A 23,419-nucleotide genomic window follows, 5' to 3' on the forward strand; every position below is an offset into this window, starting at 1 on the left:
TTAGCAAGCTGAACTTCTGTATTCCAAAACACTCACTCTATATATCTCCAAGGATCAGCACTTTGGATTTTCCACTAATGAACTTCCTGGTCACTTCTACATTGCATTAGAGGTTTTGAGTGTGGATTTTCTTGAAGTATGGAACTGCCGCTTTCTTTTGTAAGCATTAAGGTATAAAGGATGGCAGTCTATAACAGGCTAAAGTACACATGGAGAAAAGTTCCCCGGAATTATCACATGTACTATTTCCAGTAGTTTTGTCTTGAAGAGTAGGGACTAACCTCTATTAAGATGCACATGATACACATGAACACCCAGAAGACAGATAAAATTGCTACACAGAAGCATCTTCACTTGGATTCCACTCCCAGAGGCAGGTCTGGCCAGGAAGCTGCATGCACCTAAAATCCTCAGCCCAGGAGAGCACAAAATGCTTGAGCAACACAGAGAGAAGGCAAGCTTCAAAGCCCACAGTATGCAACTAGTACAAGCATTTTGGGATCTCTGCCTTTGTACTATAACAGGCACCATGACTTGTCTGTTTTTCAGTCAAGATACAACAATCACCACCAAGACCCCACTGAAAATACAGGAGACTACAGAAACTTCTTGATGTGGGAGGTTTAGATTTCAGTGTTTAAATATTTATACTTATTACATAATTTCTCATTAAATAATAAACCAATTCTCTATTGTTTTATCCTTGCATGTTTATTAGCCGTATGAGGTCATTCCATCAGACCCTAATTTCCAATGAAATACTCCTACACTACCACTGGGAGATTTTCTTCATGTGGATGGAAAAGAAACTGTGTTCTTTCCAGGCTCACTTTTCACTACAGGGAGGAAAGAATAATATGGTAAACCTCAGTTTTTTGAAAGTGAGGAGACAATCTTCACGCTCCTCTTCTTTAACAGCTCCAGAGGAGTCCAAGTGCAGCTAAATGTGCTTTCTCTTGATTAGCTTAGAAAGCACACACAATGTGAAAAGCATCAACATTGAAAATGATGCCCAAATGGTTTTGGCTAGCTGTAGTTCAAGTAGAAAGAATTCCCCAAGCAGTATTATCTCATTTTGTAGGGTTTGTAGGCTGTAGGGCAAACCCAGCCTTTTCAAGAGGAATGTCTATGGAGTATTTCATCAAAGCACTCATTTTGAGCCACTCCATTATTCCATTTCAGAGGAAATTATTTTCCATCTATAGAAGCGCGTACAGAGGAATTTTGTTCACAAGACATTTCCATTACTCACAGGATGAAAGAAACAGAGGTCTCTCCGCTAATGTGGCATACCAATTTTAGCTAGAAGCTTAAGTTGCAATCGCATGAAACCCAAAGAACTAAACACTCCGAGTATGAGGTTAGCTATTTTACTCCAGTTGAAATGCTGTTCCTTGCCCAACAAGTAAGCAATCACAAACATTGCCATATTGAAAAAACACTGTGTTGTCTGCCTTCACCAGATTTTCTGAGGAACTCACACTGAAATTTCCACTAAGCCTCACTCCATTTTCTCTGTCATCTTCTGCAGCAGACATAAATGGATCTGTCTGAACAGACATAACTATAGTGGGTGAGAAAAATGGCAAATCTGACATTGATGTACAGTCTGGAGGATATGAAAAACTTGATGAAATTAAAGCAGTTGGAGGAAAACCAAGATCCCTAGTGAATGACTGCAAAGGATCGCAACACTATTAGAAACATTAGCTAAAGACATAGCTAAAGACATAGACATTGTAACCCTCAAAAAGCCAAATTCCTAAGCCAAATAGGTAGTGATGCTTTAAATCTTTTCTTCTATGGTACGCTTCCTTTATTTGGACCATTAACCAACACAAGTCTCAGGGCTATGCTGAGTAAGCCTTTCCAGGGTGGCAGAACAGAATTATATATTTCTCAATACCTTGTATCCACCCTGTAGTGAAAATGACAGGTAGGGAGAATCTATTATAACTGGTCCTCCAAAGTTGTTTAAATCACTATTTATTTTATTGTGAAAAATCATTATAATTTCAAAAATGACCCAGCTACCCACTTTCCTATTATTCCCCATCACCAAGTATTGCAATTAGTGGTTAAATGTTGTATTTTCAGGGAATACTTACTATGATTCAAGTGCCAAAATGAGAGGAGAAAGAGCTGAATAACCTCTGTAGTGACCAATTCAGTTAATGATGTAGTCTTTTTATATGTTAATGAATTACACAAAGTCTTCTAATTTTATAAATTAATGAGTTATTTGAAATGGCTCAGAAACCTCTTTGGACAAAAGTACTTCAGCCTGAAAAGGTGTCCAAATTATTTGATTTTCCTTTGCCTGTGGCTGTATCTTCTGTATAGACATGAAAAGAAACAAATTCCTATTGATTTGTTTTTATGTCCTACATGAATTATTAAAGCCTTTATAAAAACAGGGAAAGAGCAATCTTTTAAACTTTAGGGAAAAAAAAAACAAAAAATTTGAAGATAAAAATGAAATAAATGTATTTCTATTTGAAACAGACAAGTACAAAGATGCAAACATATTTCTGAAACTTTTGCTCTCTTCAAATATTTTCAGAAAAATTTGCCATTTTTCAACACTTTTAAAACAAACTAATGCAATCTCTTCCAGCAAAGGCTGTCTTTAAGAGCTTACCCTTATAAGTGAAATTCTTATGCTACACACCTTTGCTGGCCTCACACTTTAAGTTCGTCAAATCCAACCATTGTATTTACACATCTGTCAGAGACTTCCATGCACAAGGGCCAGAACAGCATGAAACAAGTTTTACAAGACTCCAGCCTGGCAGAAGAGTTTTTTTTTTGAGCATGAAGATTGATGAATGTGGCTCTGGGCCATTTTCCAAGACTGTGGCAGGATGTGCCTGCTACTCCTCTTGGCCCCAAAGGAGAGGAATGAGGGTATGGTTAGGGCACAATTCATTGTTGAGGCACTGAACACTGCTGAGACCTGCTAGGAGCTGGAAACAAGATGCTCCAGTGTTTGTAAAAGCAGCTCTTCACAGGGATTGTGAAAGGGCAATATGCTATCTACGCTTCCTGTTCTTGCCATATCACCTGTTGCAGCATTCATGCTCTCAGTCCCATGAATAATGTCATGTGGTTGACACTCTCCATTGAAGCCAGGCTTGTTTCATTCTGCTTTTAAACCACCTTCTATAAGGGACATCAGTATTTTGCTGGTGGTTCCTTGGTACCAGGACAGACCAAAACTGGGAGGATCTCAAAGACAGCGTTAAGTCCAATTTAGCCTGAGATTGTCCTGTGTCACTTAGAAACAAATGGCACTTAACAAGTGTTCATCTTCACCACTCAAGAAAGCAGAAGCCCAGAAAGGCTATAAACTACTCTGTGAAGAAAAAATTGCACAACGCAGCACACTAGGGTGAACTTGGAGGCTTAGTAAAGCAGAAACAAACATTTCCTATTACTGTCCCTAAAGATATATTGTTCTTTTGTCTCCCCAGCCAACACAAACACCTGACACTTTTGGAAAGCTAGATCTTAGGTGTTAAGCAAGTAAACTCCTTTATTATTCTTAGCTCCATGAAATGGAGTCCCTGTGAATACAGACTATTGTCTGAACAACTTAATTAGTGTTTCTGACGTTAGAATCTATCAGAGCTAACTTACACCTGGCTAAAAATAGAGGAGGAGAAGGGAAACATTCTAAATCTTCAGAAGCAAATCCACTGATATTTTTTCCTAGCCCAGCGAAGACATGAGCCATTTACAGACAACACATTCTTTTTCAGTGACTGATTATACTACCATCCCCAAGGTATTTCAAATTACGTGGAGAGCTAAAGGTATGATAACAGGTAGGATGGAACAGACCTGTTGAAATCTGAGAAATGCCATTTATCAGTGTGTAATAAAGTGACAGAAGAATACAAAGAAATGTTTCTAAACTATTTGCTATAGTATTTTCTTCCTCATATTGTCTAAATCACAATCATATGCCTAATGACACAAAGTATAGGAAATTGTCCTTGTCTTACAAAAAGACGTTGGAATTGAAAACCTGACTCCTGGCAGCTGATGATGCTGTGGTGTATGAATGCTATTAAAACATATCTTACTAAAAGGATTTTAGCTGGTTTCCAATATGATACAATATACCCTTTTTGTTGCAAGGTATTAGGGTTTCTAATTACCCATCCCCCCATCACAACATTTTATGCCTGCTAGGCTCTTATATTGACACCCTGTAACCATTGTTTTACAATTAAAATTTTATCATAATAACATAGAATGGTTTGGGCTGGAAAGCATCTTAAAGAAGCTAGTGGTATTAACTGTACCACTACAATGTTTCTAAATTCTGCTTTCCCTTACAGCTACATCACCCAAATAAAATCATAGTGAAGCAATGCAGCTCACTGAGACATGCTGCCTCAACCTTTTGGAGATGTGCTTTGTTTTATATCCTGGATTCTGACAGATGCAGTTTCTGTGCCCAGTGTTTGGAGGTTCCACTATGGTCTGTATTAGGTGCAGCTCTAAACCAAGTTTCAGTCTGCAAAGTGGGCAAATGTGCAAGCAAAGGAGTGCTGTAGATCTGCCGTCTCTGGGGGAGAGACAAAATGCGGATTTGGAGGCAGGGGGAGCAGTGCTGCCACTCAGGCAGTTGTGCTCCCCATCAAAACACCTGCTTGATCATTTTCAAGTCTTTGGCAATAAAGAAGATCGTGGCATAAAAGGGAGCACTCTTTGCTGATTTAACATAAATCCAGTGAACTGTCTGAAATTTGTAGAGTAAATAAATTTATTACCCTATAAGTTGGTCTTTGTTTTGTTCCACAAGGGTGGGAGGAACATTAGAGACGATGACTTGCATATCCAACTGATTGACCACAGAGACCTGGAAACAAAAGAGTGAAATTCAGTTGGCACTCCCATGCATAGCATCCTCCCCATACAAAAAGAATGGAATAATTACTTTCCTGTCATCATAGTCATACCCTGATATACAGGTTTCTCATTTTAATTAGGAGTAAGTGAGCTGGGAAATCTTGCTTTTCTTGGCAGCCAAATCCAATAAACAGCAGGCAAAGATTTAACTGGAACTGTAACTGCAGGACTGCATCAGAATTATAGGGACAGACTATGAAACCTGGTCTTCACAGTTTAGACTTCACTTACAGAATCATGGATCTGTAGATTTTACATTACCATGTAGATTTTACATTTTAACCTTTTCCTCTAAAAGGGCCAGAAAAAAAGTCTCAAATACATTCAGTACTTGTGTTTTGTTAAAAAGAAAAAAAAAAAAACTAAAAATTCCAGAATTCCACCTAAGAACAGACTGACCTCAGAACAAATTTCTCACATTAGCATTTTCTACTACAAAAGCAATGTAACCCTTCTGTTTCTCAATGGCAGGTTGAACAGGGTGCACAAGAGACTACGCGCATGCATTATATTCAGCACAGATGGTAAACTCTGCTTTACTTCTCCTGATCTAGTCTCCGCAAGATATTTTTTATCCCAAGGATGCCTTCCAGTAAAATGACTGCATGCTTTTTCCTCCCTTTCAAATATTTTTTCATTTTGTAATAGCTCTGTCTTAACTAGCACAGCCAACCTCCCCTTAGGTTATGAAAGGAACCGTTATTTCTCATAATGCTGGAGAAAATAAAACATTTCTTAAAACTTGTCTAATGTCCATATAGACATGACAGCAGACATTATACTCCAAAACTTACACTCCTTATAGAGGATTCTGGAGGCCAATTTGGGAAAGTAGGACAATGCTAAACCTTATAAATTTAAAAATCAGAGTTATCCAATTCAAACCTAAAAAAAAACAACCCCTGATTTTCAGAAGAGAAGCCTGAGCCCTGTAAGTACTTCAGCAGACAAACCATAATGTATTTTCACATCAAACACTGATTCACCAGCTTTGAAGCTTAATTCAACTTTAAATATTTAAATGTTCTTGAAATGTCATCAGACTCACTGAATAGCATGTGCACACTTCTGTGTAAGAAAAAGAGAATTATAATGAACTCAAATTTTAGACAAAGATCATTGAAAGGAACTCTAAACCAATGATCTATTTAATAGAATTAACTACACTAGCCAGTCATTGTGCACCTATGCATGGAGTACTGCATAAATACAACACCTAAAAAACCCTGTAATAGTTCTTGTGATATTCAAGGAATCACAATTATAACTACTTGCTCACATACAAAAATATGAATAAGCATGACAAGTTATAGCAAAACAAGTGTGTTGAAGAAAAATCAAGATAAAGGTAAGGTTTCCATAGTAACATTAACTGGCTTGCTATCCACGTTTGTAAAAGCTTTCATTTTTCAATTATTAAAAACAGCATTACGCTGAGGAACTAAGTCCAACTTAACCACGTTGTAACAAAAGCTGTGGGAAGAGAGTACTCCCTTCTGCTCCAGGAGAGATGGAAACATGCTGGGAGCAGAGATGGAAGGGGTGGGAAACCAAAGGCTCCCCCTGAGGCACCGGGGTCACTGCTCTCTGCAAGCTTTTGGGGACACAGTTACCAGAGATCATTTAAATCACTGTTCTTTAGAATGCTTTTTGCTACTTCCAGACTACTGAAATAGCAAATACAGCCAGGTACTGTGATGCTAAATAGCAGGCACCAGCCTAAATTATAGGGCTGGAAGTCAGCATGTTCAGATGTCTCATGTCCATAAATATCTGAAGAATACATTGGTGAGAACTAGATAAGTTCCAGGTTAAATTAAATAAGTAGCACAACAAACTGGAAGTTTGCAGCAGAGGCAAGGAAAACATGTTAATTGTTGATAACTGCTAGCCTGCAAGTGATATCCCTTTGATCCCATGCTTCATTCATTAGGCACTTTCCAATTTTTAAATCAAGCAAGGCAGAGCCTACATTCCTGATCATTATACGGCACCAGTGGGTTCCTGGGAGTAGCTTATGCTGAAAGCTGAATGAGGAAAGGGCCTTGGGACACCTCTCAAACCCCAACAAACATTTGGTTAAAAATATCATAGTGAATATTTACTATCCACATTTACTACCTGTAAGTGCTTGCCTGCAGCAAACTTGGTTTAAAATATAATTTCTTATTTCTTTCGTCTCACAGAAGCCAAAAAGGGAAATTCCATCATGTGGGATCAAACAGTAGATCTACAGATGTCTAATATGACATCCTACCAGTCCCAACCAGCAGGAACAGACTGGAACATGGAACGCATGGACCACCCCTACTGTGTGAAGACATTTTACCAGTGGATTGGCGGTTTATGCTGCTCACAGACCTGTGCCAGGGCTGTGAGGAAGTTTCCTGACCAGAGTTCTGAAGGATACCTTGCTCTGCTCAGGTTCTTCCCAGTACTGTCCCCCTGGTGTTGTCGTCTTCTCCCTAGTTCTCCATCCAGTGCAATCCTACCTTCTTCCCCTGTATCTTATTCTTTTGCACATGAGTAATTAAATTAATTTCCCTTATCTATATGTGCTTCCTGAGCTTGTATTAAATAACACCTCCTAGTCTGAACAACTGACACCAGTGACAGCAGGACAAATTCTATTCAGATCATGAAACTGGGAACAGCTTAGTCTAGCTAGAAAGGATCTTCACTTTTGGATCATGCTCAGTGCAAACCCAAACTTTCATGGTGGGATGGTGTCAGTCTGTTAATTTTATCTACAGCTACTCTGAGCTTTCATGCATTGCTCAAAACCACTGAATATATTGTTCATCACTCAACTTTGAGATACCTCTATAAATTAATGAGACATACTTCACTTTCTAATTTTAATGTCGATACCTTCTGGCTATATTTTAATATACTATTACTGCATAAATTGCATAAGAATGCCCAATCATTTTGGGAGGTCAAGAATGAGGACATCTTACATTATGTTTACTTGCTGAATTCCTGCATAACTCAATATACCAAGTATTATGGCTATCATCTGTATCATTTGACAGTGTTCCCATGAAGTAGATAATGCACTTCATCCCTATGACATTATGCTAATATTAATACAATCCATCAAGTTATATAGCCTTTAAAGAAATTTAGCTTTGATAGTTTCTTTGTCTGGACTAAGTCAATGTCCTTTACTCAGCACAAAACCATGAGCTCAAGGACTAAAGCTAGTGCCAGTTTTTAAATGTTGCTTCCCTGAAAACTTAAAGTACAGTCTTAGCCCAAAATTATTCCTTGTGTTTCCCTTCTAGACATAAGCAATTAAGACATAGCCAACCAAGACATGGCCACTTTGGCTCTCCCCAGTAAGTCAACTGACTTCTAGCTTTCAGAAACTGCTAGATATTTGCCTGAACTACACGATCACCAGATGTAACTCCAATCCAGAGTCTGTGTTAACTCATGTTAACACAAAGCACAGTTTAGCAAGCTTTCACCTTGGCTTATCAACCTGGGTTTAATGCAATGCTAACCCTGCTTCCCCGATTTGATACAGGAGCTGGCTGCATCTTGCTGGTTTAGAGATCAGGTGGAGATGATCTGTAAATGCTTGTGTCTGACCACACAGATGTGACCTGCTTTATACTTGTAATGCATAAACCCAGCACTTTTTTTTCCTGCCATCTGAGTCCAGAATACCCAAAGCATAACTTACGTCCATACTTAATGCAGACAATTAGAATCTAAATTGAACTATTAACAATGGCTCATTGAATAAATACAATACTGAATATCATGTCTGGTGTAGTTACAGATATCAGCATCTCTGCCATGAAACATGAACATATGTTTCAGATTGTCAAGACAGCTTTTGGTTTTAAAAAAATAATGCTGTATTTCAGTGACTTAAAAAGATAAAATAAACACAGTTATGGTCTTCTATAGTTCTGCCGGGAGTTAAACTTTATGTAGTGTTTGAATTTCCTCAGGAATTAGTCAGTAAAGATAATGCCTGCCTCATACTTACAAGTACTTCTGCTTTGCTGCTCAGTCCTTTTCCATAATCATCAGTTGCAATGACCTGAAACTTGAAATAAGACCTTCTCATATTTTTGAACAGCATAGCAGTTTTTATTAGCCCGGTGTAAGCTTCAATCACGAAACCTTCTTTACCATCCTTGATTGGAGGAATGATGAGTCTGTATTGCATGGCACTGTAATTCCCAGTATCTTTATCATCTGCCTAATAGGAAATAGAAAACAAGCAGAGGCAAAAAAAGTAAATACGCATGCAAAGAATCATTAACCTCGTCCTTTATTATAAAGTCATACTGGTCCTGCAAATTTCTTCTACTCTGATATTTTAAATGATAGATCCCAAAGAGCCAATATTGCTATTACTTCAAATGGTTCATTTAACTTTGATGCACAGTTTTGCTATTCCAGCAATTTCTTTCTCCTGTGTTGGCACTAAACTGCTACAAAACAAAGAATAGAACAAAAAAAAATTTAAATGGACTTTTCCAGTCTGCAACAAACTGAACAGGTAAGAACAGTTTAATTCTGAGAAACCTTCAGTGGCAAAGTCTTGTCACAATTAAATATCAAACAAAAAAAAACCCAGCAATGCAAACCCAGTTCAGAAACTTATATAACCAGAATGTCCTCCCTCTTCTTAGACATATTCTGCACCCCCACTGAGTGCGCAAAAAAAAAAAAGTAGCAGTCCATTAATGCTGCACATTGGACCTGATGTACAGATTCAGTGTAGGACAAAAAGCTGCCCTGGCATTCTCCCATTGCTGAACTGCTGCAGAATTAGGACACAGTACTGGCATCAATAAAGCAGCCCCAGGAGCTATGTTATTTCACCTACCTTGTGCCTGACAACCCTGTGTAGCCCTGTTCTGGCCTTTCCAGACCTACTCCATTGCACAAATCATGCTCCTGTTCAAAAGGCAGTACTCATATTCAGATAGGTATGCTTTAGAGGACCCTTATAATGCTTTCATGTGCTCCATCGAGGAAGAGGTCAGCAAGATGGCAACTAATTACTGCCTGTACATTTACTCACTCATAAGACTTGGGCACTGCCTCATCTGGGACACCAGCTTTTATTAGCAGGCTTTTATGAAAATATTGGCATAACTTCTTCAGCCTCTGACTTAAGCTAATGTTGGACAGAAAAACATTCTTACCTTTAAAAAGGTGCAGATCTTTGGGTAAAATCTGTATTTCACCATAATTTATAAAGAAAAACAATAATCACAGTCTAGTCAGGGTTTATGGTAGCATGAAGAGCTGTTTATTATGATACACCACTGCCATCTAAAAAATATATCATCTGTGCAAGGTCATTAAGCCTTCAATAGATGGCCATTTATCATTAAATGTTTCCTCACCATCAGTAAACAAGATCTATAAGGTGAAAATTTTCACTAACTCTATCTTTAGGAATAGCAGTGAGATGTAACAAGCGAATCTATGCAGCCCAGTGATTGCATTGTGCACCACCAAGCCATAGCCGTACCATATGAATAATCCAGGTACTCAAAGCTGTATGTGCTTTTCAGGCTACACTGATTGGATTAAGATGGAATAGATTTAACTATACAGTGCTTAAGCAAAAATATCTGGGCTGGTTTAGCTAGAGGTGGCAACTACGTTTCATATAGCACACCATTGTACTGAAAAGCTGCCCAAAAGATGAGCTCCCACAATGACACTGGTGCTACTCATCACAGAGACAGACTGTTTAAAATGGTTCTTGCATCCTTTGTAAATGTTTTGATGTTTTGTTTTCCTTTACATTGACAAAACTTTATCTGGCTTGGCTGTGAGAAGCATAAATATAAAATGTGTTAAAGTGCTTTTGTTTTCTAGATCTATAGCTTTTTTAAGGCTTTTAAACTCAAGATTACTACCTCTTGGGTGAATCTCAAACCCCTTTATTAGCATTTTTAGAAAAGATTGGGAAGGATATGAGATTTCTGAAATTTACCCTGTTTTGTCAGTCAAATTTACCCTGTTTTGTCTGTCAGTAGGTAAATGTAATCAGTGAGCTTTTTCAGAGCACTCCTGCTATCCAACTGGTAGGGGTAAATACAACCCAAAAACATCACGGAGACAGCAGACAAGAGCTTGACAGATGGATTTTCAGGACTAGGCTCAATTTTGGCTTTCCTTTTGACAAGTAAATTGCTGAAGGAACAAAAAAATATGAAAGCATACTATACGGCATGAGTAAGCGAGGAAATGGCTATACCTAAAAATCAGGTTGATATGCAAGAGCTAACAGTCATCATTATTTGAGAGCTAAATGTCAGTGTTCAGTACCAAGTTCAAGTCAGCCCTTTCAAAAGCTGCATAAATGACTGGAATGAACAACAGGTTACCTTCATTCCTTTAGCAATCACACTGACTTCAGTGACCTTATCAGATATTAACTTCCACCACAGTTTCATCTGATGTACTATCGGATTAATATATCGTGATGATCATGTCCAGCTGCCCAAGGCCCACTCAGGTGCTCTCTCACACCCTCCTCTACTGGATAAAAAAGTTTGTGGGTTGAGATAAGGACAGGGAGTTCTCTTACCAATTACAGTTACTGCCAAAACACACTCAACTTGAACAAAACTAAATTAATTTACTGCCATATAAAAAATATTTGGTTGGTGTGAAACAAACACAAAAATCAAAACACCACTTCAGCTGTGCCTGGCCATAGAACCATTGGAAATGGCTGTGCCCAGCCTGGGACAGACACAACCTCTCTTCCCAGAGACCCCTCAGCCCCTGCCTGGGCACAAACACCTTGTGCACATATAAAATCAAGTATTTCACTTGAAGTACCTGCTCTTAACCAAATACAAAGGAAATCTTAAAATGACAATGAAAGATTCCATGTAATTAGTATTACTAGGTTATTACTACTAACATTACTAAGGAAACATTAAAAAATGGAATAACAGAAATAAAATATCCTTGAAAATATGCAAACTGTAGGTTAAAGAAACATTCGAAGCGGCTTCTCTTGGTGCTTTTTCGATAAATTTTGCCAACATGCTGTAAGAGAGCTTCAGATCCTCCACGTATTCAAAGATGAGAGCCTGCCTGTAGTAGGATGGGACACATGACTTTTGATGCAATTAATCTAGAAGACCAGCTATGTGCTACCTGGGAGACAAGAAATGAACCTCTTTGGAAATTATTTCCTGGTAATGCAGAGCAGCTAATTTAAAAAAAAAAAAAAAAAGAATAAATTACTTTCTTGCCACATACCTAACAAATCACTGTGTGCATGCATTTAAGCATGCATTTAAGCACATACTAAGCAAGTACAGCTTCTACGACATAGCTTAGGTTAAAGGCATGAACAATACAGGAAAGACCAGTCTGACAAAACCCCCCTGGCTTATCCACACTCAGTTTCATGTGTTGGTAATGAAGCTGCGGGCAAAAAAAAAAAAAAAAAAGTAGTTTCTATAATCCCATGCTGTATGTGTTTTGGCACGAAGCACATAGTGGCAGGTAGGAGAGCAATATATGATTTGTATCCTTAGGAGTCTTCACTCTAGCGAGAGAGCATTTACAGTGACTGCCTAGCTAACTGCCAAAGGCTGTCTGGAGGTGCCCTGCGAGATGCACACTACACCCTTCCAATAAAAAGTCAATTTCTTTGTTAAAATGGATTTATTAGGTTACTTCAGTGGGGCCACAAGCATATCCTTTTTTTTTATATATATATTAGCAAATTCCATCTCAATGTAAAGATACAGCTTTTAATAGTAGTTCATTTCAACAACAACAGAAATCATAGAATCATAGAATAGTTAGGATTGGAAGGGACCTTAAGATCATCTAATTCCAACCCCCCTACCATGGGCAGGATCATCTCCTTCGACCTGCTGGTCACACTGCTTTTGATGCAGCCCAGGATACGGTTGGCTTTCTGGGCTGCAAGTGCACATTGCCAGCTCATGTTAAGTTTCTTATCAACCAACACCCCCAGTCCTCCTCCACAGGGCTGCTCTGAATCTCTTCTCTGCCCAACCTGTAGCTGTGCCTGGGATTGCCCCGACCCAGTTGTAGGACCTTGCACTTGGCATGGTTAAACTTCATAAGGTTGGCATCAGCCCACCTCACAAGTGTGTCAAGGTCCCTCTGGATGGCATTCCTTCCCTCCAGGGTATCAACTGAACCACACAGCTTGGTGCCATCGACAAACTTGCTGAGGGCGCACTCAATCCCACTGTCCATGTCAGCGACAAAGATGTTGAACAAGACCAGTCCCAACACTGAGAGACACCACTCATTACTGGTCTCCAGCTGGACATTGAGTCATTGACCACAACTCTTTGTGTGCACCCATCCAGCCAGTTCTTTATCCACTGAGTGGTTCACCTATCAAATTGATTTCTCTCCAATTTAGAGACAAGGATGTCACCTGGGACAGTGTCGAACGCTTTGCACAAGTCCAGGTAGATGACATCAACTGCCCTACCCCTGTCCATCAGTTCCGTAGCCCCATCATAGAAAGCCACCCAATTGGTCAGGCAGGATTTCCCCTTAGTGAAGCCATGCTGGCTGTCACCAAGCACCTTGTTGTTTTTCATGTGCCTTAGCATGCCTTCCAGGAGAATCTGCTCCAAGATTTTGCCAGGCACAGAGGTGAGACTGACTGGTCTGTAATTCCCTGGGTCATCCATTTTCCCCTTCTTGAAAATGGGGGTTATATTTCCCTTTTTCCAGTCGTTGGGAACTTCACCTGACTGCCATGATTTCTCAAATATGATGGACAGTGGCTTAGCAACTTCATTTCCCAGCTCCTTCAGGACCCCCAGATGGATTTCATCAGGTCCCATGGATTTGTGCACGTTCAGGTTCTTAAGATGGTCTCAGACCAGATCCTCTCCTACAGTGGGCCCAAGGTCTTCATTCTCAGTCCCTGAGTCTGCCTTCCAAGACTTGGGTGGTGCGATCAGAGCATCTGCCAGTGAAGACCGAGGCAAAGAAGTCATTCAGAACCTCAGCCTTCTCCAAATCCAGGGTAGCCAGTTCTCCCGATAGCTTCCAGAGAGGGAAATCAGAGAGAAATCCTTTGCCCTGGTTTTGGCTGGGATAGAGTTAACCTCCTTCCTAGTAGCTGGTGCAGTGCTGTGTTTCAGCTTCAGTTTGAGAATAATACTGATAACATACTGATGTTTTTAGTTGTTGGTCAGTAGCGCTTACTTTGATCAAGGACTTTTCAATTTCTCATGCTTGGCCAGTGAGGACAGGCACAAGAAGCTGGGAGGAATCAGAGACAAGACACCTGAACCAAACTAGCCAAAGGGGTATTCCATACCACATCACATCATGCCCAGTGGGGTGTTTACCTGTAAAGGATTGATCGCTGCTTGGGTCAGGGTAGATATCAGCCAGTGGGTGGTGAGCAACTGTATTGTTCATCACTTATTTATTCCTTCTCTCTCTTTCCTTATTTCCTATTATTGTATTATTATTATTACTACTATTATTATTATAGTCTACTTTTAATTGAAATTATTAAACTGTTCTTAACTCATGGGTTTTTACACTTTTCTTCTGATTCTCCTCCCTATCCCACTGTGGTGGAGACTGAGTGAGCAGCTGCATGGTACTTAGTTGCTGACTGGGCTTAAACCACAACAACCTTTAGTATTTCACGCTTGTTTACGTTTGCAACTAAGGACAAACAAATTTTGGATCCAAATTAGGGTATCAATATCACAGGCACAAACGTTAAAGTCAGTCTTTCTGAACAAACATCACAACGCTAGTGTAGTTGATGAAACTCCAGTGAAAGGGGAAATTTGAAATTTTAAGCACACAGTCTGCAAAATCCTGCAGTTCAGACGCCCAAAGCTGGTAGACAGGCTATGAGCTGATTTTCAAAGTTCTGAGAACTCAGAGGCACTCCAGAGAAATCAATGGCCTTAGCATCATTTCAGTTCAGGCTATTTCCATCCCAGAAATCATATACACACAGGTGAACAAAGCCAGGTGCAAAACAGCCTGAGGAACTTGGAAAAAACATCAGATTCCAATTTCAAATATTTTAACTTTGCTCTTTACATTTCCTCCCCTTTCACCACTATTTCTACTTTCATCAAACCTAACGACACTTCCTGTAACATTCAGCTTTTCAGGAACACCAGAGAGAGCTTGTGAGCTGCTGACATTAATGTACCAACTTCTTTAATACAGAGTAAGGATGTTTGCTATTCTTGTAATTTGTCCAGAGGATAAATATTTTTGACACTTCATTACGAAGAGATATATAACATCTCAAGAGCTGCATTATGACTGTCAAAGAAAAGAAAGAGCTACACTTAATATCAGAGCAGTATATCTTCCTTTTGTTATGTGCAAGAAATACAGATGTCTCCTAAATTCTGCTGTGATTGAGTACTGACAAATATGTATGATTTTAGGAGTTACCAGACTAAATTCAAACCTCCTGTAACTGAGCATAAGCCTGCCTACATAAATAGTGTTTTATGGCATCACCATATGCTGCCTCCAACCCACAAAGGAAGAGGCACAACTGTTACGGTGCTCTCCAACCCCACCAGAAAAGCATGTCACACCAGCCAGGTATCAACTGAAATATGCTGCTCTTGGCCCTAACATTGAGGGCATTTACCACAGTCATTAACAGTTATTTTTTTATAATTTTACTGGCAGCTATCTCTCTTGGAGACAAAAAGACCAATAAGCCAAGCATTCCTGATGGTTACATCTTCTACACAAGGACCTTCAGCACAACTTGCAGCAAATCATTAGAAATGTTAAAATTCCTGGCACTGCAGGGGCAGCAGAGACACAGACGTAGTCAGTGCTGGGTTCTAATTCAGCCCAATACAGCAGGGGCGATGGGATGAATTGCACAGCTCCTTTGCTGCCAACAAAAAGTGCTTTTAACATGTCACTTGCCTTAAAACAGAGAGGAAGCAGAAGGGTACTTTCTGTTCAGTTTGATTTTCCCCTTTACAAGGACTGGCAGGGAATAAAGCATTAGCTAAAGTCTGGAAATATATAGGACTCACTAGGGCTGAGTCAAGCTGCATGTCTGTAAGACAAAAAAATGAAAATACATGAGCTGAAAACTAGAAGTAGTAGAGATCCCTTTAGTGCCGCCTCTGTAAGCAGTAACAGTTTGTTCAAGTATATATATGTTGCTTCTGGTGTAACTAGTACAAGACTCAGGTTTCATGCGAGCACTCAACACAGCAGCTACCCTAAAGGCTGTCCAAATATTTCACAGTTGGGAATCCAGTGGAAAGAGGTCTGTAAAGGAGGTTAATTTTGAGGAACAGATGCCAGGAGATGCAAAGCTATGAATTTCTAAGAAAGTCAGTGGCAAAACAAACTGATGACAGTGAGTTCAAAAGTGCTAGAGACAGGTAACTGTGTGAAAGAGGACAGCAGTGAAGAAATCCAGAGAAGAAAAACAGAAGAGGAAAACAGCTACAACAAACTTGCTGGTTTAAGTGTCCAGCCTCCAAAACAGTACAATGGCAGATGTGACTTCAGAACTGAAAATATTCAACAATCTGCAAATTCCAGCAAGCAAAAATGGTCTTGCCCTAAAACCTAGTTTATGTGCCAGCAACTGACGGGAAACAGTTGAACCTGCCATCTGCTACAAAGGAAAAAGATACCCTACCAGATCTATCCCATTCATTTTAGCATCTCTGTTAGCATCCTCAGGCTCGTGATTAAGGGTGACCCTGCTAATGAGACTGGAAACTGTTTAAAATTAACAATTGCATTTAAGCAGGTAGTTTGAATTTAGCTCATGGTGATAATGATAAAAACTGTAATCGCCTTACGACTATGCAATAGCTTCAGGAGTTACAGTTAATGAAGATTCGAATGCTCATCCCAAGCAAGCCACTGGCAATTTTGGTGACAATATCAGAGTATTATTGCCACATGGCATTGCTCATACATGTCTCTCTGGGTGAGAGGATAAGTGCCCTACTGTAACACTGTGCCTGTGCAGTCACATAATTATGCCTCACACTGCCATATTCCCTGTGGAAATGTGCAGACTTGAGAAATGTAAAATAGTCACCTTTCATGAGGGCTGAATGGAGCCAAAGATTAATTAATTCCTGTTTTAATTGTATAATTTGTTAGGCACACTTACAAAGGTACTACAACAAAGAGAAAAAAACTAAGCATATTGCTGATCTCTGCCCAGTCCAATCAAGTAAACTTCAGCCCCACAGAAACTTGTAAGAAATACAGGTAGTAAGAAAAAGTGAATGAGAGATCACTTTTTCCTCTGATGGTGTTGAAAAACTGAAGGTGTGGAAACATGGATCAGTTTTGATAGGCTGTCTTATGAGAAAAAATGTTGAGTAAGAGATGTTCCCAAACTTGTATTTTGAAAAAAAAACAACAAAACCAATTAGAAACATTTTTACACATTTTTTTTTGCTATGCCAATAGCTGTTAGTGCTGGATACAGTAGATTTTCCCCTTTACTCCCATGAGACCCCACTTGGAGTACTGTGTATAGTTCTAATGTCCCCAACATATGAAGGACATAGAGCTGTTGGAGCAAGTCTAGAGGAGGGGGGGGTTGGAACTAGATGATCTTAAGGTCCTTTCCAACCCTAACTATTCTATGATTCTATGATTCTATGAATAGAAAATAATCAGAGATTTAGCATGGATAGATTTGTCTAGGCAAAACCATAGTATTGACATACAGAAACCCTGGAATTTTAACCATTTTTATTAATTGCTTTAGATCAGTATACAACCACTAAAATAGCTTGCTTTCAAGGATTATGATTAAGGAAAGCATAAATCCTATTCCCTTGTGTGTCATTAGGGTAAAAATTTGTAGTAATAAAATGGCTTTGTTTTATTTTGCTGTTCCACATATTAAGATAGTAAAACAGTAACAAAGGATGAAGTTACATTATGAAGCCTATCAGAAAGGGCCACAAAATACAGAAAATGTCTGAAATGAAAATCTGATCAACCATATTACAAGAGTCAAGTTTCTTGCAGGATGTAACTGCATTATAGACTCCATTGGTTCCTATTGTTATCACCAAACCTCTCTGCCGGCTTCATATTAGGGCCATTTCTATCAAATATAGGTCACCCACTTCTACAGAATTTGATTCACTGGTGTTTATTTTGGGAAGCTTTCTTTTCTGCAAATAAATATTTTCAGTAAAAAAATGCCTTTATAAACTGAGACATAATTTAGAAAACCCTCTCATTTTCTTTACTAGAATTAGGACCTCTGATATTTCTTCATTTAAATGCACTTCAGTAAACAAGAAAGATTAATAATGTAAAAGAAAATACTTAAAAAGAAAGGGCTAATAACACACCATTATAGTGAAAAGTCAATTTCCACCAGTAATTTCCCTAAAGATTGTGTTGATTTTGAGTTTGTTTTTATACAGCAGATTAAAAATATTGTGTATGTGGCTGAAGGAAATCTGGTTCTAATTCTGAGGGGAAAACTAGCTGTTATATGAAACTACCAGTGGCAAAGCAAAAATACTAATTCTAATATAATGAAATGCAAAGCAAATCTCAAACCACAAAATTCATAAATTAGTAGCTTTGAGTATTACATCTGGTTTTAATTAACATATTTGTAAACAAAAAGCACAAAAAGGTCTTTAATCACGGAAATTGGCTCTTTTATACACTGAAAATTCTGGGGAAAAAGGAGAATTGCAGAAAAGAGGAGAGAACATAAAAGGTTATTATAAAACCAATCCCCATCAGGATTGTCCAAAACCTGAAACCTTTTTCTGAGCACCACCAGAACTGTAGTTAAAATGATTATCCAGACTACTGTTCCAGCTTCCCCACCACTTCAGGCCCAGGACAATGGTTGTAGAGTGAAATGGAAATCCAGATAACCAGCATCCAAGACATACTACAGCTGTCCTACCACCATGGCTTCTGACCACTGTTCAGTCTTCCATCAAATCATCAGCCTGGACTCAAAAGCTCTCATCTGTGTTTTGTGTATCTTTGATAGGTTTGGGGAAAATAAGTAGGCTTGAAAAGATGGCTGTGTGAAACTGCCTGTAGATTTGAGATTCAATAATCAGCCTCAGCTGTCATTTCAAGAGAAATGGTATTTAACATAGCTCAGTATTTCCTGCTGAGCTATTAGTAATATGAACATGGTCTTTAAGACGCAAGAACTAAAGCCTCAGTTAAAAGTGCCATTTGAATAAATATAATCCTTTTATTTTTTTACTTCAAAGCATTAGTACTTAACAGCTGTACTAGCCAGACACTAGCCTTACCATATTCATATAGATATCATTAACCAAATTAATTCTATTTAAAAGTGACTTTTTAATAATGATTTGTGGAATTCTTCTAAGCTAAAGTTTCTCCTTTATCTACTCATATTAATAACTCTAAAAATCTAGAGAAAGACAACATATTACCCTATCCTAAAAGGATTTTATATTCAAATGAATATATATAAGTGAATGGTTAATGCTGCCAGCAAAACTGTGGCACCTTGTAGAGCTGGAAAAAGCAATCTAGAGTATTTGCCTTATACATATACTGCCAAATATATATATATATATATATATATATGTAGCTGTTCTGATGATGAGAGAAGTGTTGATCTGATATTTTATTGGCCTATTTGTCTCTAAATTCAATTTGTGTGCAAGGTTTTGTACTCATATTACCAGTTTTTTTCTCTCCCTGCATTTTTTTCTGTGTTTGACCCATGGCAGCTAGATTATTTCTTACTCCCAGTGCTACTTGCTGGGCTTGTATGGCATAATTAGTGCCGAGACTGGGGTGCTTTACAAAATATTTTCAAGAGGGGAAGAACTGTGCTTTGATAGGAGGAGTGAAATTTTGTTCATGATAATTTAAGCAACTAAGTTTTTAAGTAAATTACTAATTTAAATTACTAATTTAAGTTAAACATACAATGTTCAGCAGTATATTTGTCATGAATTTATCTAAAAATTATTTACATAAACTACTGTATTAAAAATGACTACAGCAAATAGTGAAGTACTGTTAAAGAGGAACTAATTGTGGTGGATTTGTTTCTTTTTTGTTTGGTTGTTTGGTTTGGGGTTTTGTTTTGTTTTTAATTTGAAAGCTGTAGGTTTTGCATAGGGCCATAAAGCTTGATGTATTATTTTTACATAAATTAAAGTCATTAAAAATGACCCATTCTTATGTGCCAACACCACTGTACAAAGACAGAGGTAGTTGAGAGTAACTTACTAAATACTAAAATGAGACAGAACTGGAAATCTCCCTACAGCTGAGTGCTGGGAGTGTCAGCAGGACACTGATGCTGCAAAGGCTGAGCAGAAAGTGACCCCTACACACATCTGCGCTTACCCCTGGGAAAACACAGGTGCATGGCTGGGAAAAGAGCTGTGAGCAGCCTTAATACATCTTTTAGCCTGGACAATTGGTGGAAAAGGCCACTGCAGATCTTGGTGGGGTGGGAATCACCTTGAAGTGAGGATCTGGGCCTAAACACAGCTGTTAATTCTATCCTGCAATATAAGAACCTCTTAGTATTAACACCAATGCTGTTCTGACATTTCAGATTATTTTTCTTTTTAAACTATTGCAAAACTAGAATTTTTTTTAACTTAAAATGTTCTTTACCTCTTGCTTGATGTAACCCACATACTCTCTAAAATAAAGACACAATGAATTTCTACACAGATTATAAAATAATTTTTGAACCCTCTTAGTAGCTACACTGGTAACCACCTACAATTGAGTACTTCCTAACTACCTTCTCTGAGTTCATCTTTTCTATCTACTATTTGATAAAAAGGAAAAATTATATTAGCTTAAACTGCTACTAAATGATAACTGTTGGCAAGTGCCTGCCACTGTGATTACTATTCTTAACTAATTTAATTACAGCAATGGCAAATAAAAGCAGTCAATCCCTGTAAAACACATCTAACTGCAGGGGCCATATTAATAACTAAATACCAGCAATTCTGATTACTGCAATTAGCCCAGCCTTCCATTGGTCTTTTCCCATGGCTATTCCGCCCACAGTGACCAGACAAAGCAAATTTGTTTGCACAGGCCTGCTCCAGCCTTTCTTCAGACAACAGGAACTGGGTTAAAGCTCAGGAAACTGAAACTGATCTGAACATAAGAACAGTGTGGTGTTCATTCAAACCCCCTGCTAAAGCCACAAACAGCTTTGATCTTGAGCTTTAAGGAGAAAGGAAAAGTTTCAAGATAAGCCTTGCTTTTCTGTTATGATACTTTTCTCAAAAATAAATGTATGGATAAATGGTAACAGCAACCAAATCACTTTCTGACATTTGAGCTTAACATGAAATTCCTGACCCTGATCTTCAGGTGTAAAAGGCTGAAACAGATATAGGTATTCAGACCCCTCCTTTGCTTTCAACATAAATAAACAAGCAATGACAGCTTCTTGCAATAAATCTGACCCTTATTTTCAATCAAAAATATCTCCTTCTGCTATACAGTAAAAGGCATTTCTCGCTAAAGGAGCCGGAGCTGGTGTTTCCGAAATCAGGGCTTCCAGAAGTAGCATCCTCTGCCAGCCTGCCAGAAGGCCCTGTTTGGGGAATTTTTATTGTATCCATTGACACAAATTAAACACACATTTGTGCTTAAAACATAAAAATACAATTAATGAATGATATTTATTTTTTTCTGAAAGTCTGATACATAATGGTTAGCTAGTAAATTATGTAATAAAAGTTGTGTTATAGAAAACTTCTTCCTGCTATATGATGGCAATCACATAAAATTCTGAATGCCTGTCTGCCCTTAATGCTTCCAACACTTGGGCAGGTAGGTCACCTCAAAAAAGAACTTTGCTGTATTTTATCACTTTCTCATGAGAAAGTAGATGTAGGTGCTCACAATGCGAATTATCTTCATCCATGACTTAAATATCCCTTTCCATGATCTGTACCATCTTTATGGTATATAATAGGTATACAATTCATGAAAGTCATGTAAAATAAATCACCATTCACTTGAGTAGCATTTTTATATTATAGAAGTAAAAGTTGGATCCTATCTCATCTTCAAGCAAGTGCTGTTTTTTCCCTTCTTATTCTCTCTTCCGTGAATTGGGTTGTCCTCATTTGTCTTCTAATATGCCCTACTGCTTTACAGACTAAAGTTATTCTCTTCCCTGTAGAATTCCTCAAATATCTCACCTCACAGAACCAAACCTTAACAACCACCTCTATATACTGACAGCACACTAAATGTCATGGTACAAAACAATGTTATGATTTATATTGGTCCTGTTCACAGATGTAGGAACTGACATACGTCATTAGGAGCATGGATATTCACATGGAGGGATATAAATATAAAGGCCTTGGAGAGCACTGAGTAGGAGCTGGTATTAAACATGCATGCACACGTAGAGACTGACAAAAAAAATGGACTTGGAATTTTGAAACAACTGACTTGACTATCCAAATCATCCACTGCCAATAGAAAACTGTGACTTTCAGGTTTTCAAGCATAATCTGCCACTTACAAACTAGAATCAAGAGAAAAAACACAGATGCTAAGAGTTAATCAACAAGGTTGATAGTGTATCTCTAGAATGACTAGTTTTGTCTAACACAATGAAAACACTGGTTCAATTCAGAGTCCATTCTTTTTCTGGTAACAGCAAACTTGCACTTTAAAATAAGCACTATCTTATTCCCTCAGGATAATGGAATGCACATTAGAAAACAATTTAAAAGTTAGCATCACTTCTACTCATTTAGCACCTATTTATTGCTGGTATCTCCTTGAAGTACAGTGGAAAAAAATGACAAGTTTCAGGCCTAGTGTGCAGGAAGTGTTGCATACTTTGCTACAATATTGACTATATGGCACTGTTGTGACAAGTAATGTGACACTAATGATAATTAGAAAATGTTGGTTCACTCTAGGTCCCAAGAACAATGATTTCAACCATCTATATTATGCAGTTTAATATCTTTCAGTTGTAAAAAATATTCTAACTTATAAGCTAACTAGTACCAACTGCTGAAAATGCTTGGTGCTGGGACAACAATTTAAAGCCTGATTTTTTACAACAAGCTGTTGTTATAACTGTTTTTCTAATTTCACTTTAACTAAGCACACATTTATGTTTGATATCATCCACTAATAAAAACTTTTGTCTTATATCTTGCTCTATTTTGCCTGTCAGCAAAGTCAGTAAGAATTCTCTCCCAAGTTTTAACAGAAACAGATCAGAGACATAAACCTGTGATCTCTTTTGTGTCCTCCTATGACAATGCTTTTCTGTCCCCTGGTCACCCCTTCTGAGTAAAATGTTTCTGAAGGGTAAAGCCAGATTCCCCTCCTCACCCCAAATATCCCTTGCCTGTATGCTGCTCTTTTTCACACAATCTGGGGACAAAAATTTGCCAATGGTAAACACTATATAAAAGAAAGAAAGAAAAAAAAAAGCAGCAGCAAACCAAATACTCTG

General features: G+C 38.3%; 1 protein-coding gene across 1 annotated transcript in view; it reads right to left on the reverse strand.

Annotated features, from left to right (window-relative positions):
- PCDH15 (protocadherin related 15) overlaps positions 1-23,419 on the reverse strand; it is a 360,972-nt gene that overhangs the window by 37,793 nt on the left and 299,760 nt on the right. The window contains 2 exon segments of the mRNA XM_057415611.1: positions 4,782-4,870; positions 8,924-9,139. Of these exon segments, the coding sequence (XP_057271594.1) occupies positions 4,782-4,870; positions 8,924-9,139 (305 nt within the window).

This window comes from Pezoporus wallicus, unplaced genomic scaffold, assembly GCF_028554395.1.
Source record: "Pezoporus wallicus isolate ANWC-B61680 ecotype Strahan unplaced genomic scaffold, APGP_CSIRO_Pwel_v1 contig_736, whole genome shotgun sequence".
Classification (NCBI taxonomy): domain Eukaryota; kingdom Metazoa; phylum Chordata; class Aves; order Psittaciformes; family Psittacidae; genus Pezoporus; species Pezoporus wallicus.